The 20,885-nt window shown below is 38.9% G+C and overlaps 1 protein-coding gene across 5 annotated transcripts in view; it reads left to right on the forward strand.

Moving 5' to 3' along the window:
- The window catches only part of NCKAP5 (NCK associated protein 5), a 337,371-nt gene that overhangs the window by 197,021 nt on the left and 119,465 nt on the right, over nt 1-20,885 (forward strand). For all 5 annotated transcript variants that reach the window (XM_042877826.1, XM_042877827.1, XM_042877829.1 and 2 more), the window contains exon 6: nt 13,354-13,444. In XM_042877826.1, the coding sequence (XP_042733760.1) occupies nt 13,354-13,444 (91 nt within the window). The remainder of the gene's footprint in view (nt 1-13,353; nt 13,445-20,885) is intronic.

Here is a 20,885-nt window from a genome sequence, read left to right on the forward strand (position 1 = left end):
AATCACCTCCTCCCTGACTGGCCATAGGTTCAGGAGATACCTGACATAGCTTTTTCTCTTGCTAATAGAATCCTCTGTCATGCACACGATTACCCAACCCTGTGTTGGATTTTTGCTTGTGATGAATGGAAGATGTCCTTCTTTTCTGAAGAACAAATGGAGGTGCTAGAGTTGAGGCTCTGAGCACTGCTGATCTGTGGTTATCCCCTTATTCCCCACGTACCCAACCCAGCCTGTCTTTCATGGACTTTTCAGCTTTTTTATTGTTATTGCCCTTTCCCCTCATGAACATTGATATCTAAATTGGGTCTCCTGCCTTGTAATGGTGTATTATAAGATAATGATTGTTTTCTTACAGCTTTTTGTGTTGTTTAATTAAGGATTCAGAAGGATCTTTTTATTTGTGTTGGTTCTTGCTTAGAACAGGAAAATGTCCCTCAGGAGAACTACTAAATTATTTCTTAGTATAGCAGGCTTATGAAGCTTTGTTTCCACTAGATTAGCTAAAATTCATGCTCTTTCTCCACTTAAGACATAAAGACTCTGATTCTGTGAAATGAACTGTAACCCAAAGTTATTCGATTTTGCAGTAATTCATGCTAGTACGGTTTGAAGCTGGTACATGTAGTTGCTAGTCATCTCATTTCTCTGCATTCCATTAACAAACTCAGTCTTGCAAAATGCTCATTTTCTTGCTTTGCAGGTATTTATCCAGATTTTAATGGCAGACATTTATGTCCAGTATCTGTTGTATAAGACTGGAAAAAATGTGCCCAATCAGTTCATGACTAAAGAATTTTCTTTGCTGAGCCCTATTTTTTGAGTTATCTAAGCATAAGTACTTGTACACCTAAAACAATCTTCTGCTTCCGTGGTAGCACAAGTTGCACGGGACAGGTAATAACATAAATTTATAGTGAGCTGTTGATGTTAATACATCTGATGTTCATTTCTGAAGCCAGAAATGTAGGCTCTGTTTGCTATTTTGTTGCTGTTCTTTGGATAAACTATTGCTTAATGAGCGCACCAGCCTTCTTTTCTCTTCAATAATTCTGTTCTGCTTTGTAGAGATTGAAGATCTGTCCCCTGAAACTGAAATACCTGAAGCTTTTTATGTAGCTGAGGCTATTCATAGGATCGTATTGCAAAGCATGATGGTATATGATCCACTGTCCAGGTGCAAGAAAACTAATTAAAATTGCATCTTCATGGATTAATTTTGAATGCTGCCTCTGAAAGGTGAAAGCACAGAAGCCAAAGTATTTTCTTTATAGAGCACAGGGGGTGAGAATTTCCATTTCTCAAAACTTTCATATTATCTCAGACCTGATCATGGAGACAGCCCTCCTCTTGAAGGGAGAGAGGAGATGAATATCGGAGCGTTCTTTCTTTCCTGTGTCTGATGAATGTTTGATTAATGCTTCACTGGTGTTTATTATCGTCATAAAGCCATTATGGGGTAGAAATTGTTAAATCAATTTTCAGAGGAAAATCTGAAACAAAGCCACAGAGGTATCCTATCACAGCGTGAAGTCTTAAAGAAGTGCTTCTCAATTCTCAGGCAGATGTGTTAACAGTTGGTTCTTCCTTTCTGAAGCAAGTGTGGTTGACTTTGAGTTTTACCAATTGGCGTAAATACTGTGAAGAAAGGAAATGCTAAATAGTTGTGCTAAATAGAGAGGAAAAATGGCCTAATAGGAAACACTGATGAACTCCCTAATAAATACTACTCATATAAAAGACCTAATCTTAGTCTCATTTTAGTTGTGTGCCATGAGAAGTAAACAGGATGTGTTCAACTAGTGCATTATTTAGAGATTTTTGGAGTGCATTTCGAAAGTCTTGTACAGAGCTCTGTTCACAGGATCCCCATTAAACACAATGGGAGCTGCATAGCTAAAATCCTGCAAAGCAGTTTTAAAATGTATCCCGTGCTGTGCTGAAGATAGATGATTAAAGAATGAGTGCTTGAGCAGGGGGGAGGGAGTGATGTTGTTATTGTCCATTCAGGGTTATAGTGAGACTAAAAATCCTTCTCTAAATCCTTCTAAAATGATATTCTGTTGGAAGTCCCTGCTAACAGCTCTCCTGTTTTTGCACATGAAATTCCTTTACATTGCAAATAATTGAACGTTTTCAACTTAGAGATATCTAGATGTTCTCTGTTCTTTTTATGTTTACCTTTCCTGTTGATCCATTCTGCTCTGCTTCCTTACATTTGTATTTTTCTTCTATTTTTCTAAAATTCTCTTACGTCATTTATTCTGTTGTTCTCTTTACTTGTGCTCCTTACACAAGACATAAGGATCTTCCTTTCCATTCACTCTTTAACTTTCTCAAAACTTCATCTGTTTGTACATTTCCTTCTCTCTTCTGACCCAAATCTTAGTTTGTCCAGTTGCTCTACTTTGAGAACCAAAGTCACAAGTTTTCCACATCCCTTTACTCAACCTTATATTCCTGTTGCTATTATTTCCATATTGACAATGGCCATCCTTCTGAAGTGTCCCTTCATCTTCTCATCTGGTTACTGGCATTATACAGCTTTCCTCCTGAACTTAGAAGCAAGAGAGATTTCAGACACTGCATCTGCTACCAGGGAAATAACTTCAGAAAGAGGAAAATTGGGAGCGTATGCGAGGACAAAAGAGACAGTGTTCTTTCTGTATGTTTCAGAGCAAATTATATGCAGAGAAATACAACTGATTTTCACATTTTTATTCAGTTAGTCTCCAAGAGAATGCAATTGAAAGGAGTGAGTTTCAATAGTGTAGAATTTGGCATTTTGAGCATGTGTGATCTCATTTTTGTTTCCTGTTGTTTGCTTCATGCAATGGGTAATAGCTCTGACAGAGTAATGCGATCAGAAATATTCAGAAAGTGCTTTATGGCACTTAACAGAGAGGCATAAGTGTCCTTGCTTTTTTCTTTTTTTTTCCTTTTTTTTTTTTTTTTTTTAATGCAGCTGCTACTCTTTCTTCCTGCATCTTATTCACACCTTGATATTCATTCCTTCTTTGCTTTGCTTTTGTAAGTATTGCACATCTAGCAAGGAAGAACACTGAAGATGATTAATGGCCAAATATTTCTATGTCCTTTTTTTTTTTTTGTGAACAGTTTGTAAATGTTTTAATTCAGCCCTACTTGTTCATTGGCATCAAAACTAATAATGTTCCGTATGACACTATTCCAGCCCTGTTCTCTGTGTGTTGTCATGTATTTTTTATTACCTCATTATCAACTGCTTAGTTGTAGAAGAGCGGTCAGTATCATTTTAGAGAGACTACCACTACCTAATGACACAGGTAATTAAGCCCTTGGAGGCCATAATTCCAACCGTCTATTTATTGTTTAGGCCCTTTTGCAATGTAGCCATAGCTCAGGAATCTATAACCTGTAAGCCTTTATTCTTGTGTTTCCAACATGACTTGTTTTCGTGGTTGTTTTCTAGGCACTTGGAATTTCAGACTGGGAGAGAAGTTTTACATCTTAGGTTTCTTTGGTAGTAGGTGTATGTTGCTGTTTACTGAGTCTGACCTCCAGGAGGGCAAGCTGCTTTTCAGCTGTGCACCATGAGACTAGGAAACTGCTTTCTTCCAGGGCTGTGCTGCACATTTCATCCACCTCTGCTTGTCCTGTGTGTGAAGGTTTGGAGGCTTTCAGGAAGCCATGGCTGAACTGAAGAGCTCCGTTTTTCACTTCTATAATTTTAGTCTTTATAAACTGTAACTCTGAGCACCAAAGTGGAAAAGATCAAAAGAAATTATTAAGACTCTGTATTGTCTTTAAAGGTATATTTAGGCGTGATAATGCCATCCCAAATACACAGACTGTATTTGGGATGCAGTCTGTGTTTCCTGCAGTTGTGTTGATTCTTGCTGTTTTTTGTTTTTGTGAACATCTGATGAGGTGATCCATTTTGAGGGGGGGATATCTCAGTTGAAAGTGGGAATCTGTCCTGATGCACTTGAATCCTGGGTAGTTAATACCTGCACGAATTTGGCTTTTGTCCCTTTGCAGCAGGTGGTACAGTGTCAGAAAATGGCTGGTGCCTCTCTTGTGGTTTTGATTTTTTAACCTAAGTTGTAGTGAACCTAAACCAGGACTGGTCCCTTGAATCTTTATTTTTTTAGATTCCAGTTCGCTGCATAGTAGGTAGTTTTTTTTATAGGCATTAAACTCACAAATAGTTTTTAAGGGGAAAAATAGCACAAGAATTCAGTAAATTTTCCAGTCTTTGGCTCTAAAGGCACTGGGGCATGTTGCATGGAATTAAATATAATGAAACTTCAGGAACAACTTTAACAATATGCATATTTAGTAGTCATTTAATCAAAAGAATTTATATCTTTCTGCACAGCAATAATATGCATGCTCTCTATCCACTTAATCAAAAGAATTACATATTTTAAACGTTTTGCATTTTTTTAATTGCTAAACAATTGTAGAGTGGTGAGATATAAATATCTCTTTATATAGTTCCACAAATCCTCCAGGTTTCATTTTAATGTGGAAGAGTAGAAATGTCAGAATGGTAAGAAGACAGAACGAAGTATTTGGTGCCATGCTTCATTCCAGATTGAATGGCTTGTTTAAGGTTATGTGAGCATAAGCTATTCATTGAAATGTGTGAAACATTAACATGTTAGCAAAGAGACAGGAAAACTGCCAATTTATTTGAAGTTACTCCAAACTTTGTAAGACACAGAGCTCAAATTGCTGGTGGAAGGAGCTTAAGATATGTTGTCATATCACAGAACAGTATGAAGCAAAGAGGGTGTCACCTGCTGCTCGCACCAGCACAGCTAGCAGTTGGTGACCTGGATTCTAACACTAATATTACCTGCATTATTTAACCTTGCTGTGCCTTTCTATTCACCTGTAAGATGTCAATGTGGTATGTTATGTTAACCTGCACAATCATGGCACAACAGCTATGGGCCTCAGAGCACTTATGAGGAGAGTTCTGGTATGTACTGGGATGAGGACTCACATCACTGATCTTCCTAATAGAATAACTGTGTTTGTTAGCACATGGTGAGTTATGATAATTAAAGCTAATCTGATCTGTCAGTTGCAGAAACAAACTCCACTTTGTGATAGATCATCCTTGGATTCTTACTGTGGTTGTTTTTGCTAATGGGAAAATGTCTGTTGCAATGGATTTCCCAGTCGTGTGAATTATGAAGGAACTGTTACTACAAGAGCTCTCACAGCTGTGTTGTGAAGGAAAAGAAAGAATGAATCTATCTCCAAATATAAACATGTATTTTGTTGCCAGTAGTGGTATACATGTACAGGGAGGATGCAGATATCTAGGGGAAAAACAATGCAGTAAAGAAAATACTGTGATTTATTGGTTCCATGAATTTGATGTTTATCATATCATAGGACTTTTTCAGGTGCTTGGATGCTTTGCAGTTTGAGCATAAAAGTTTCGTGATGGGCTGTGCAGTGTGAAAATGCAGGAGAACCACTTGCTGTGTTTTGCACTGTGGGTTTGCACTGTGGGCAGTTCTGCAAATGCTCACCTTGACAGTCCCTATTTTCAGCTTGTACTTCACTGTAGTGCTCCAACCCCACAAAACCTGCCTCCCTCCATGCATCCTTGCAGTTATTCATGGAAAACACAAACAAATTTACGTAGCTACATCAACACACAGGTGGTTTTAGTACCAGCCCAAATCTTGTTGGTTTGGAGTGGCCTTACATACTCACAGGTTCTTTAAAGCAGGAGTAGTTTGTTTCAGGATGCTCATATGTACAAAATTAAGTATGTGTTTGGAGGAGCTGGTAGATAAAGCCATTCACCTACCTGTATATTTGCAAATATGGAAAACCAAATAATTACTTAAAATGTAACAAAAGGGGATGAAGGGGCATAAAAACTAATTACTTGAAATTAGAAATACTTGCAGTCTGGTTGTGCAGTTTTATGAAATTTTTCAGATGCTCTTGGATGTGCTGAAACATTGCAGCTATTTCTGCTGCCTCCAGTGTGAATAAAATTTTAACTTATGAGCATATGTTTAAGCTGACACGAGAATTAGCTTTCTCTACATGTCTGGTTCTATCCACTTACAACTAATGAAAATATCTCCTCTCCTAAGGTTCTAAAAATTGTTACTGGGGAATTGAAGGAGAGACAGTTTAATGTTTGAGAAATCCTTTCCATTGCCTGTAAGAAGCTTTTCTGTGAGGCTTAGTCTTGGACTGTATTTTGTTTAATCCTCCTCCATGCCTGTAGCTTACAAAATCTTACATGGGCCTGGTGATGGAAGGCACCCATACAGTCCATATGGCATTTGTCTATCTGGCAACACAGAAATAAACATTATCACTGGTTTCTATTGCAGCTCAGAAACTTTTTGCTCTAGGTATGTTTAATGAGTGAAATCTATATGGCTGGAAGAGACGGTGGAAACATTTCCAACATTTCCTGGCTCAGACAGTCGTTAGAGCAGTTTCAGAGAATGTCAGCTCTGCCATTGCATGATAATGGAGTTCAGACTTGTGTGGGAGTAGTTTTATGCCAATGCTGAGGCATTTCAAAATGCTACACAACTTATCTGAGGCTCAAGACATAGATATTATCTTAGGGATACCTTTATGATTTACAGTGGGTTCAGTCATCAGTGGTTTAACTAAGTAAATGCTGTGCTCAGTGCTTCAGCTCCATGTGATTTTCAAGGGTGAGATGATCTACTGGAGGGAGCAGCTGAGGAGGTTCTGCTTTTGAAGGAAGGGTTCTTCTCCCCTTGTTAGTAGGGATTGAGACCTATTCCATTCTGGCATGGCCAAACAGTAGTTCTCTTCATCTTGCACAAAATGCTTTGGTATTTTTATATATGTAGCTGTTCTGTAGGTAGCAAACTTTTCCTGCAATGCATGAGTAAGTTTTGAGTATGTTTTCAGAAGAATGCTTTAGCATCAGCTTATGCAGTTTGGATCTGCTACTAAGAAATGCCACAGGGCTGAGCTGGCTGCTCAGAGGCTGGGCTGGGGAACAGGCCGGGCTGGTGCCGCAGGAGGAAGATTTGTGTAGTGTTTGTGAATTGAGGTATACCCTTACTGAGAGCAGACTGTATGAGCATAATTCATACATTATATATGTATTTCTGTTGCTATAGAGGATATTACTTTATTTTCTAACTGAAGTCCTAAGGCTGGATATTGTGCATTCTGTAGGCTTTGCCTAGCACACTGCTCTAAGGCATGTACTGGTGTCGTATCCTAAGCAGAACTGAAAATGCAGAGAAAACCTCATGGGGTTTAGAGCCTCAACATTTCCCATCTGTCAGTTCTCCTTAAAGTTTATCATGTATCTTTTTTTTTACTTCTCTCTTTGCTTTTTATAAAATCCATTTTCAATACCTCAGTTATTTGGAGAAGCTGCTGTAAGCCTCCAGGCTACCTGCCCATTCAAGGTAACGCTCTGACACTGTGCTGCAGGTTCCCTGGGAGCAACAGGACCAGACAGAGCCCCAGGAAGGAGATCATGTCTGCCTGGTATCTCCAAGTCCTGCATAGGAGGGCCAAGGTTTTTGGGACTGTAGGCACAGCTAGAACTCACCTCAGTGCACAGATGAGCCCCAGGTCAAGAGAAAGCTGGGGAGAGCAGGCAGCCTCATCTGGATGTGATTCAAATCCAGTTTGAAACTGTTCATGAGTGAGCAAACAAATTTGTTTGAGAGCTGTCAGAGAGAAGCTTTCTGTTTGATTGTGTTGTGGGTTAGAGAGAGGGCTGGAAGGTTGGACTGGAACACAGCAGTCTGCCACCAAAGTTTAACAGATTGCAGACTGAAAAGAGACAACCAGAGCCCAGCTGGTGAAAATGCCACCTGGTTCCCAGCTCCTGGAAATGCTCAGGGCTGTAGGGAAAGGCCTGGAAGAGGCTGAAGGCTGAGAAAACATGGGAACGTGCTCCTTAGTCCATGGTCAGTCTGTACGAAGGGCCAGAGAGCTCAAGGACCTGAAAGCCAGGCCACATCTCCAGGGTGGCCTGGAGTCCTTGTAACTTAAAATATTGGAATGAAGAGACTAAATCTGGAGATGGCCCAGGGGAGAGGCAGGAAGCATCACTGTTGTGCAGACAGGAGCTGGAAGAAGATACCCACTTGAGAATTTAAAGTACGCAGAACTAAGTTAAGCTAAAGATGCAGAAGGAACTGTTACCAGTATTTTTCTCTAAGGCTTTCAAAAGAGGTGTGTGCCTGCTGCATGACATGGAAAAGTGGAAAAGACTGAAATGCAAACCTCAGCTGCTGCAGTGTCTGCAGAAAGCTTTGGACACATCTCTGTAAGGCTGTAAGTCAGCATGAAGTTGAAGGAATTCTTGTGACGTGACTTTGAAATAACCACCAAGTTCTGTCACCTCAGCTTGAGGGTGATGAAGAGAGGAGGTGATAGTACCTAGCAAAAGGCAGCTGCCAGCCTGCAGAGATACTGAAGGAAATAGGTCACAGGAGAAGGGGTTGAACTGTCACGCACTTTCTGGAGCAGGAACAGCTACGTGCTACCTGTCCCCTGAAGGGAGAGATGTAAAAAGGGCTGCATGGATGCTGCTGAACAGAGGGAAGGATATACAGTGTGTAGCCCCTCTGCTAAAAGGGGAATTGAAGATCAGTATTTATGGAAAAGCTTTATTTCAAAGAAAGCTTGCTTTGTCAAGAAAAGGTTTCAGTTCTGGAGAGATCAAACACCTCTAAGGGATATGCTGCAGGGGAGAGAAGAGGAGTTTCAGCTGCAGTGAAACAGGACGTAAAAACATGTGCTGTACAGTGAAGAGTTGGTCAGATAAAATCCCCCACATGTGAAATTACTGTGGCAAACTGTGAGAGATGTCAGCAGCTGGGTCAGGCAGGAGATGGAGGCAGCAGGGCTGTCAGAAACTGTCAAGAATCTTAACAAGCAAGTATCCTGTAGCCCAGTGGTCCTTGCAGGCAGGTCCTGGCTTCTGAGCAAGATCCGAGCTGCAGAAACAATACAGGGAAGGCCTGAGCATCCATGGCCACTGCACAGCTCCACAGCCAGGGAGCAACGTTTCGTCTTTTCCAGCAATTCCCTTGGCCCTCAAGCCTGGAAACATGCAGAAACACGAGCAAAATAAATGCTACACGTTGCAGTTTGATCGATTTCCTTATATTCTCTCAGCAGCACTGGACAAATTACAAATTAAAATGTAGGAATGACTGATTTTGTTACAGGAGGCAAGGACCTTTGAATCATAAATTCAACTCGTCAGCTTTTGACTCTGTTATCTAATTAATTTCATAAACTGCTCAGCTGTCTTAAAGCTGTTTAGGTTTTCCATCCCATTACCGTGCCTGGCAGAACAGTTTCAGAGTCTCAGAGTCTCTTCAGTGATTAAATACATTATAATTTCAGCTAACTTTATTTGTAAGTATTTCAAACCACTAAGCTTCCATTTTATTTTATCAATCATTGACCTTAAGTTGATGCAGTCTTCTTTCCCATTTTACTTTTTCACACTGATTCATTTGTGGAAGTCATGCCATGGTAGGCCCTTGTTCTCTGAGATTCAGGAAGATCCGTTCTTCCATCTCTTCTCATAACACGAGTTCTTGGCTCCTGCAAACAACCTCTGAGCTGCCTTTCAGCAAATGCACTGTGAGTGAGCCGCTCCTGAACACTGATGATCACAACTGCAGATAATATTCTGGATGAGAACCTGATAGTGCTTCCCACAGTAACATTAATATTTTATTCTCTTTAAACTCTTGTATTCCATGAGCATATTCTAGTCTCAGAGTGCCTCATTTCTTCTGTTTAATGCTTTCAGAAATTTATCCTTGGTGTAGGGCTGGTAGAGGACTATTTCTCTGCTCTGGCGTTTTGACAAGAAACTTTTAAATCTTGTCTCAAGCATGGGTTTCATTTGTTTTTCTCTTGAAGAAAATCTTTTTTTTTTTTTTTTTTTTTTTTAATGAATTGAAAGGAACACTTCAGTTAAAGAAAACTTCAATTTTCTATTCAAATAATAGATGTAAGAGGAATTTTAATGGTACTGAGATACTTCAGATGAATAGACACTTAACACTAAAAAAAAAAAGGGAAAAATAAATGTTCTTAAAGTGATTGAAAAAAGTAGACTTTTTGAATGTCTCAGAATGGTGAGATTTAGAGAGAGTTTTTGCAGATTGTAACAGCTTGATAGTTATGTAAGGTACACAGAATCCTTGACAAAACAGGTTTTCTAGCATCAGCCAGTAAGCAGACAGAATACATGCATGGGGGATAGCTATGCTGGCTGTGATAAGCAAGTGCTTAATGCTGTAGTGGGTCCATCCACCATATTAGAGCCATAAATAAGAGTAGGTGACCTTAGTGGTTACCAGAAGGGGGAAAGGTCCCCTGTGGTGTGTAGAGGTAGCCTTTCCTGAAGTGTTTCTCTCCCAAAATGTACATGTCCTCTGGAAGCTTTGTTCAGGGAACAAAGCGTGCTATTATAATTTTTTATGTTCAGTTTACAACTTCTGTATTCTTTAATACTGTGGAAACTGTTATAGTTTGTAATGTAGCAATCACTTTTTAATTAGTGTGCCATTAATTCAGGCTCCAGAGATTCTGATTTATGGGAAGCAAGCCTCAGTTATTACTCTGTGCCATGTTTGGTTAAGCAATCCTAACTATAAAATGGCAAACTGGGGTGTTGGTGAAGAAGCAGCAGCTTGTGAGCTGCATGCGCACTGTTCATCAGAGCTCTACAGTAAATCTGACTGTAAGCATATTTATACACGATATTTGACAGAAACTGGTTTGCTCTTTCTGTTTTGGGATGCTCCATGGATACCAAGATCTTCTCTCCTTGCTGCTTTTATAGTGACATGACAGCATGGGCGGTATCTCTGCTATAGCTGTGGTTCAGCTGCATGACTGTCAGTGTTCTAAAAGTGTAATAATAGCAGCAAAGAAAACAAGAAGACTGCACTGTGTTTAAATGAGAGCTTTGTCATGTTGCAAATTGTATTCTGTTGTTTAGAAATCTATGTGCTGCTCAGTGCTATTTCTAATTGGCACATGAGACAGTGTGCGAACCAGACACTGTAAGGCAGTTAGATAGGACAGGTCTGTTGTCCTGAACACCTGAATGTGATTGAAGGTGAAATGACATATTGAATTCAAGAAGTTTTCAAGATTATTCTGAGTTGGGTTATTGGTAATACTGATATGTAACTAAACTTCATTTTCATTAATATTATTAGGCCTAAATGGAAAACGGTCTCGTTTTAGTGAAAGTGGAACCCACTCTTTCTTTGATTTTTAATTATTAATTTTGTTTAGCTTTCTGTAGGATAAACTTTCTGTACATATATAGAAACATAGTAATGACAATAAGAATTATACTATGTCATCAATTTTAAAAAACGAAATAGTAAGTATATGAAGAAAGGAAATATTTCAGTGAGGACTAAATATATAACATTATGAACCAAAAAGATGTATTCTTTTGTGTAAGAGCAGTGTGATTAAGGTCAGCCTGTGAGCAGAAATGGTTGCAATTTATAACTGAAAAACTGCACCACTGTCTGCACTAGAGATTAGACCTGGCTTATTTTTATTCGCATTCGGTCAACAGATGGTCCAACTGTTATGTGGGCATTCTGGCAATGTAGAAGTCTGCACATCAATGACAAAAAACCCATCGTACGAATCAGGAAAATGTCAGTGGGCATCTTGGCAGAATGAATACTTCACAGCATCAGGTTCTCAAGAAGCAGCATAGCTGGCTGACTTGCAAGGAGAAAACCCAGTAAACCATCATATTACTGCTAAATTAGCCAACACCATTCATTCTGATAAGACTGAAAGAGCAGAAAGGCTTTGAGGCAGACATAGTTTCTATAAAGATAATGCTATTGGCCTTTCTCCAGAGCAGTTAGCTAATATTTGCTGTCTCACTGGATTGTTACCTTAGAAAAAATATTAAAAAAAAATATGATATGCTGTGAATAATTCTTCTGCTCAATTGCACTTGCAGAGAATGGTGCATAGAAGGTCCCAGTTTCCCCAGGCAGCGCAGAAATGAACAGCATCAGGCAGTTTCCAGTCTGATGTGCCTGGGAGTAGCAGCGTTTTTCAAGGCTGCTGGTGTGCAGCCTATGTGGCAATGTGGAGCAAGGTGTTAATCCTCCTCTCTTGCCTGCATGTCACTTCACACATAGCCCATAGCATTGTCCCTTCCCAGGCCCTCTTCCAAGCCGGGCTGTTTTTCCAGCTGTGTCTCCAGACTGAGGCAGCTTCAAGGAAAAGAACAGAAAATGTGAAAATGGAGATGAGGAAAATTTGCTTCTGCACAGCTGAAGAAGTGCCATGGGAGTGAGAATGTGGATGAGGGAGAAGCATTAGGAGCTGCAGCTGGATGTCACTTTTCCAACTTCTATCTTGAAACCCTCCAACTCTCCTTCGTCCTTGCTTTGTCCATCACTGCTGCTCTGTTGTGATCTTCTTCCTCTTGTTACCCATACTTGCAGAGGTGAAACCTGCTTCAGTCCCATGGACTGGACATGCGATCACTCTCAGTGACATCCACTTTGCCTATAGGATTTAATTTACCTTGGTTGACCTCTCTAGTTCCTACAGTGGTCCTGCTGTCTGAAGGAGCAGAGCTCCTTCTGTTCAGGAGGGTTAGTGCTGTTCTTAGCTCTGTCATGCTCAATGAATGGAGGAAGATCAAAGACAGCTTTTGATGGTAGCCATTAGCACCTTCCAAAATGAGAGTGCAAACATTCTTTTCACTGATGGAACCAAGGTTGATTATGTTTTCCTGAGATGGTAATACCAGATTGTAGACAACACTTGCTTTTTACATCCCTTTGAAAGGGCAAAGAGGTGAATGTATTGAGCAGCTGTGCCTCCATAAACAAATGTACTGGCACACACTGCTGCACCTATCAAAGAGAGTAAATACTGGTAATGTATTTGACAGTCTGTCTAAATTGCACAAAGCTGACAATTGGCTAGAAGCACAGCAGATTCTTTTTGAATCTGACTGATTTTGTTCCTAAATGACAGTAATTTTATCATGTTGTTTGGTTATAGTGTTGACAAGGTGAGCTTGTTGCTAATACTTGTTTTTAATTTTTGTAACTGATCTACAGTAGGATTTTAACAATGCACCTAATTACTGTGCATATTCAGAGATAAAAGAGTGCTCTTAATGTGTTATTCATAACATGGAGTTTGAGAACATTATAAGGCCAGGATTTCCTTTAAATATTAATTTCATGGTAGCCATGGATGCGCTTGGCTCTTGTAAAGAACAAAAACACTGAATGCAGCTCTAAATTTTGTTCCATGCAGTTGACTTATATAAATATTTTCATTTTCTAGAATGGAGGAAACGGTGAGAAATCTGCTACAGAGCCAAGGATCCCCAGGCCAGAATGGAGAAGGAACTGTAAATATCATGAAGGCATATCAGGTAGTAGTGACTTATTACCTATTTTCTTGTAATAGAAAAAGTTCTATAAAACAGAAGTCTCACTGCTGAGATAAAGGTGTTGGACAGTGTTTCCTCTGTTTGTTACAAATACTTAGGAATGGTTGCTGATACCATCTACATTTTTCCAGGTGTTCTCTCATAATCAAAGGCTTTTTGTTTTTATTGACATTATTATCTGCAATTGTTACTTTCTGAGCTTTCATGGGACAGTGAAACTAGGTTTGAAGACTTTCTTGAAGTGTTTGTTATTTTAAGTAATATATTCTATATTCCATATTAGAAGACATAGATGCTTTTGACAACTTGACCTTCACATTAGGATGGAAAATTTTATCAGCTCATATTCTTACTGAGTTTGAGGTTTCCATATCAAGCTGCAAAATTTCCTCTTACTGCTTGTGGTACATGTGTTTTATTAGCCTCACTTGGGGTAGAGGGAAAGTGTCTCAGGACAGATTTTAAGAAAGCAATGATTTCAGAGCTTTTTGTATGGTATTTGGTCAGTTTGTGATGCTTATAAGAAAGGAGGGTTGTACACTTCTCTAGTGTACTGCTGTGTTCTGGAAGCAGTGAATCTGAAGTGGTGGGAAGCCTCTGGTGGTGGAAAGTCTCTGGAAACAGGTATGATCTACTGCCCAGATAATCAGATATTCTGCACATTAGTCCTTTTTAAAAAGCACTTGCTGAAGGCGGTCTGTGCTTTATCTTTATAAACAGAATAAGCATTTCTGATGAAGATATAAAATGCTGAAATCATGTGTGAAAGTCTGTACAGGGCATCAACCCTTCTGATAAGAAGCTTTTCAAAAGGTTACTAGTCCTTTCCTACAGAAGGAGCAAAAATATGGCGATATAGCTAAACAAAAATGTATATTAAGAAGTATTTATTGCTATAATTGAATTTTCATTTTAAGCTGGGATTGAAGGGAAAAAAAATCTTTTAAGTTAACCTCCCGAAATAATCAATTTTTCTTGGTAAAATGATAGCCTGTAAAATTTAATTTCAGGATGAATTAAACTTTTTGTTGAACTGATAATATAGAACATTGTGCTTTCAGAAACTGGTTATGAAAGCATCTGTATTTTACTTGCTGCCTTTTTGGAATGTGAAACCAAAACTCATTTCAGTTCCCTCCTCTTGATTGAGTTCTCTGCTCACTCCTGCCACTACACTGGGTATTCTGAAGTGCATTGATTCTGTGCTCTACCTTGGGTGGATTCCTTGATTGTCTGCTTGTAACACACTGTTTATGAAACATTTTATTGCCAGCTTTTCTATACAATGTTTTACCTTGGAAACCACAGTAAGGTGATACTACAATTAGGTTTTAATTTCTTTGTTGTTTTTTTTTTTTTTTTTGAACTTGCAACAAGAGAGGAAAAATACTATTTTTGTTTCAGTCAAGATGAAGTGTTTTGTAGGTTTCTTTGGAGGCTAAAAGCAGAAAATTATTAGCTGTGTGATCTTCTTGAAAGTAGAAATTTCATGCATGTGCTGATGCCCTAAAAGGGAATTAAACTGATCTTTCCAATTTCAGTATTTGTATATTTCAGTGTAAGTTTTCCTTCATGATTTATTTGCATTATAGTTTTTGAAAAGAGAAAGGATTTCTGTTCTTTGGTGTTTTTTTCTTTTCTTTGGCCCAGGCACTTGTTGTCACCCACCAGTCACGAGAATAGTGTGTTTAGTGTAAAATCTCGTGTGCTTCTTTTCAGTCCATCACAAGAAAAGGTTTTGCCCAGTTAGTGACATGAAAAGCAATTCATTGTTTCCCTTCAGCTCTAGCAGAGAGCCCCCTCCACCTAACACATTGCTCTCTAATATTTTTTCATTTCTTTCCAGGCATGAGCTTTTCTTGGAAGCTGTTGGGTAATAGTTGGGGCTCATTCCTCAGACCAGAGTTAGATGGAGTATAGCCATCTCTGTCCAAGGACCTTTTAGGGTCCTGTTACTCTAGAATTGTTTTTAATCTTGTGCTTTGCATTGCATAACAATGTTCTTCTCTTCCTGTTCTCTTCTTGTTCTTGGGGAAGTTTTACTGCTTGTTTTAATTTTACTCATGGCAACTAAGTCAGCTTGTACTTTATCAATTCTCATAGCTTTTTATTGCAAATATGTGGTTTTCTTTGCTTATGAATTCCTTTTCCTAATTCATGACTCAGAAGCAATGCTTTTCCCTTTCCTGAAGGAATAGCTCATGTACTGCATCGTGTACCCGTCTGTGATGAGTAAAATAGGTAAAAATATGGAACATTTCCATGAGCATTGTGATTTTTCTGAATGTATCTTTGAATTATTCATCTTCCCATTCCCTTTGTTATTTTTGAAGAATTTGTTTTCTTTTTCCATTTCAAGGGATGGCTCTGTTCACATGGAAAACAGTGCATTTCAGCCCTTATACTGCTTTGTAGGCTACAAATAGGTTCGTTTATTGTATGTTTGTTACTCAGTGATGAAGCAAAAACTATGCAGTGAGTTAGGCAACAACTATGTGTAATAGAAGATAATACCTGAAACACTCATCAAAACATAGTTGGCCAAAAATCTGTGATCTGAAATGAGAAAAACATTAGTAAAGCATTGTGAAAATAATGAATACGTTACTGAAATCAACTGTGGAAATCATGAACAAACGTATAATCTAAATGTGTGATGAGTTCTGTTACAAAATCTGATCCCAGGTTTGGCAAGAAAAACCAGTATTGCAATAGAAACTGTTCATTTATATCTCTTTCAAATATGCCTGGACCACTTTTTGATGTACTTACAGGGGTAATTCACAAATGGAAATAGAACTTGAATATACAGCCTTGGTAAAGTTTCTTTATACCCTGATATATTTGGTTTTTTGGGAACGTGATAACCGTATTATCATCCTATATTATAAAGTGAAGTATAGATGTGAGCTAACACAGGAAAAAAGACTTTTTTGACATGATCTCCAAATGCTGTGTGTATATATATATGTATGTATGTATATATACACACACACACACACATCTTCTTACAAAGATACAGAACTCACTGAATCTCTAAATAGTACCATTGTTTTTAAAGCCATCCTTCATAATCATGCAGTTACCTTGTACAAGGTATTCTGAATGATACCTGCTCTCTGTAATGAGGACGATACGATCTCCACTCAGTACTCTTGAGAATCAGTTTTTAGTGCTGTTTCACAGCCATGTATTTTGTAACAAATGAGGACATGCCAGGAGATGTCTGTTGTGACTTATCAACATATGCCCCATATTGTCTGACACCACGCTAAGTTAGCTTTAGTGTGTGTACTCTGTTCAAATTAATGTCTGAATACATCTGTGCAATAAATGCTTTTGATCTATTGACCATTGTCTGCATATTTGTTTTTTACAAATCTAATTATAGTTCTGGGATTTATGAAATTGAGTTCTTATTATAATATCAATAAGCCTGACTCCAGAATAAATATTGTTGCTAATGAACATTAAATGTTGCACAGTGATTATGTCAGAGGAATAATAATAAGATAGAGCCTAGATTGTACAGTATTGTTACAATATTGTGTCATGTCTTGTCAAGATTCTTACTTTTAGCAAAACATTCTAACCCCTTCCATAGAGCTAGCTGCCCTATGGGAATTTAATTTGCTAGACTTACAGATGGATGATGGGATTTCTTTAGGGTAAATGACTATAGAAGCAGGATTGTAAATAAGATTCTCTGTTACCGTTTTGCATAATAATAACGCTGGGAACATTTATAATGAACGCTCACATAAATGTAGATGTGAATACTTGTGATTTGAATTCATGTGAACCATCATACTTCTTGCTTATGTGTTTATATGTTGAAAGGGTTCTAGTGAATGAGATTTTATTTTTCAAGGGGGCATTATCCAGCTACAAGTAAAACTTTGAAAGGCCAAACCAATACCTTACATATTACTACTACAGTCATTCAAGCTACTACTATATTTTACAGGGAAAGTGATCTGCAGAAATAATTGTGAGCAGTACTTCAATCCAGAAAGCTAAAACAAGCACCACTGCAAACTCTTCTTCCTAAGTTTGTGTTTTAGATGTCAAAAAATAGAGTCAGTTCCCTGCTCGATCACATTACCAAATATCTAGAGTCTTATTTGGTTACAGATCACTCACTGCCTTTCAGATTCTCTTTGAACTGCTTTTCTGTCAGTGTACAGTAATCAAAATAGATGAGGAAGAGTGTTTGTTGTAAGTTCATGATTTGTTACAATTCTGGAATTGTCAGGTTGGGCAGTAAAGCTCAGGACAGACATGGCATCAGAGGGGAAGGACAATCTGCTGTTTCAAGCACTGTATTCAGGAGATTAGATTTTGATTCCTTCCTTTGACGCAAATGTTTCTGTTTCCTTGAGGAAATACACTTCATCTGTCTATTTTTTTTTACCTTTGTCTATAAGAAGGTGATAGCAACATACCTTTTTACTCTCAGGTGCATTTAAGATGACATCAATGTGTATGAACTGCTGTTTCTGATAACAGGAGCACTTATAGCCAAATAATGAGTAGAAAAAGAAAAGTAAAAAAAGACTTTTTGTATTTCGGTAGACTTGAAAAAAGGCATATTTCTCCCAAACTTTTGCTCAGCATACTATACACTGTTACTATATTTCTAATAGGAAATGAATCAATTTCAAGTGGAGCTGTCCTGTCATATATTAAAAAATGTAGGAGAGAATTTTTGGTGTGGGGAAATGAGTACTCATGACTGAAGCCTTTGCAACCTTTTCAGAGCCCCACTGTGCTTCTTTGAAGTAAACTATCTAAAAGAATACTGCAGTGGGGAGAAGATTCTTTCCCCTGCTGGGAACTGACATCCTGGCTTTTGTGCAGTCTGACCCCATCCCCATCTAACATGATAGGCCCAGTCATCCCTGAGTGTCTGTGCTAAGGAATTTGTTGAGGAGAATGAATCCATTCTGAGGTCACTGCTGTTGAGTCATCACCAAGCAGTCTGGTTGTAAGACTGAATGGGGATTATGGGTAGCCTTAATAGTTGGATGCTTCAGGTTTCTTTGGCCCTGGGTGTAACTGAAAGCAGGAGTTTGATTCCTTCCATATCTTTCTGATAGTGGTAAGTGTCGTTTCTCATGTCCCTCTGTCCATTTTGGCACCCATCAGACTAAACTCTCTAACTGGTAGCAGAAAGTTTGAACAGTGGTAGTCTAGGAATTTAGAGGGACTCTTCAAGCCAAGTAAGAACTGGCTGGGTGGTGGTGGTTTGGTCGGGAGGGAGGATTTCATAGGTTTCAGTGTTTTAAGAATGGCGCACAGAGCCCCACGGGGAATATCTGTCCCATTTGCAGGAGATCACCACCAGGGCAGTAATCTGTTCATGCTACAGTTTCACTGGAGTGTCTTTGTGCTTAAGAAAGTTCAGGTCTATTTTCTGCCTTCTTGCTAGATGTAAATGTGTGTTCATGTGCCTGCCTTAGCTACAAGTAGGAGAGGAGATCATGAAGACTTGCAATGACTCTTGATACTGATAACTTCAATACAAAGATAAAATAATGTCAATTCTAAAAGACCTTCATCTCTGAGTTGTGAAGCCTGGAGTGTTTTGCTAGTTGCTTTCTGAAATAGGCATCTGTGAGGTGAGACTACATGAATGATGCAGGCATATTTCAGGTGGCAATGTTGGCCAGATCAACCTGATTTGTTGTCAGTGTGTTTTGTGTGAATCAAATGTGGAACAGTTGTTGGGGCTGTCACTTCAAACTTGGACAGACGTTGGTGTCAACAGCTCTATCATGAGAAAAAAACCTGTATCTGTTGCACTATAATTTTATCTTTACACAAAATTATGCAAGTTTAATGTTCAGGCCACTGATGTGTAACATTTTATAGAAGGGACATGTCTTGAATTGGAAAAATGGCACTAGTTGAATTCCCTAGTTGAAATCCACATAGAATTTTTAATGCCAACTTCTATTGCAGAGAGGAAATATATCGTTAAAATTAAACTCACATCTCTGGGATAGAAGTGCACACAGGAGACTGCATCAGCCAGATCCCCTCATGTACAAAGGAGAATATTACAAGGCAAAGCCTGGCAGTTTTGTGCCTCCCAGGGAAGGACTGAAGTGGAGCCTCCCACACTCTTGGGAGCTCCATTAGAATTGTTGGACTGTAGGGAACATGAGGACCTGCTCTTGTTCTGCTTTTCCATGCAGAGAAATTCAGGACCAGCTCTGTAACAAGTAATTCCTTTCAGGTTTTAATTCTGGTGAGTTTCCACCAGTGTGCAGAGATTCTGTTAAATTTTTGTTCCCATATTTAACTAAATTGAGGTTGGATTCTTGTCCCCAAAGGAGGGTGATGTGCTCTTCATAATACTGTTCAAAACTACAGTTTTGTTGTAAGGAACTTGTGTGCAAATAGTTTTCCCCTTTTGATGATTTGTTTGTAATACAGCAACAAAGTAATGGAATTATGCTTAGCATAACTGAAGTCTTATAACTGAAATTTGCATTTTGTATGTCTGTGTTTCTCAGAAAACAAGCTGCTCTCGCCTTCCCAGGATTTTATATATATCCATAAAAACAACTAGTGAAGATTGACTGCTATGATGACTCTATTATGTATTATAATTACTGTAATTCTCCACTTATATTTTCCTTGACAGTATAGTAGTAGTGTATTTTTTTTACCTTTTACTTTATCTTTCCTCTAGATATTTTTATTTATTTATTTTTGAATGAGTGCACAAAAACCAGACCATATACATAGCTGAACCCTATACATATGAAACAGGCATAACAAATTCATAGACACTCTGGAAAACAAGATGAGGAGGTGATTCGCAGCCCAACAGATGAAGATCATCTTAATATGTACAAAGACTTCTCATTTATGCACAGCAGGTTACCTGCAGCCTGCATCTTGCCCTAAATGGTGTTCTTATGGTTGTCCTTTCCTTAATTCAGGGATTGTATGTGAGAAAAACGTATGGCTCTAACATACCACTGCTTAGTCATCCTAAGAGATTGCAGTAACCTCCTGGAGTTCACAGCAGCTATTAGTTTTCAGATAATCTTTCTGCTGTGTGGAGAGATGCCAAAATCTTTGAATACAAAGGCCAATCTGTTGGCCTGCTGCAGTGTACTTCCCGTGGCACCCAGTTCTACTTCCAGCCCAGCTCTGACTCTGAACGGAGCAGTGGGATCCCCATGGAATTGTTGTCAGCTTCCATCTGGCGGCTGCTCGCAGAGCTCCCAGGTCTGAAGTCTGTCTCCTGGCACTTGACCAAAAGATTTTAATGAGACAGTCTGGCCTGTCCCAAGTCTATCTGGATCCATGTCAGATTGCAGAAGTGTTTTGTTGACCTAACCCTGATTGCCCATCCAGGGCTAATACTGAAAAGGTTCTGGTTGAGCAAGAGGATCTAGCCAGTAAT

This window comes from Lagopus leucura, unplaced genomic scaffold (assembly GCF_019238085.1).
Source record: "Lagopus leucura isolate 7727_CA_CO unplaced genomic scaffold, USGS_WTPT01 Super-Scaffold_100019, whole genome shotgun sequence".
NCBI classification, from domain to species: domain Eukaryota; kingdom Metazoa; phylum Chordata; class Aves; order Galliformes; family Phasianidae; genus Lagopus; species Lagopus leucura.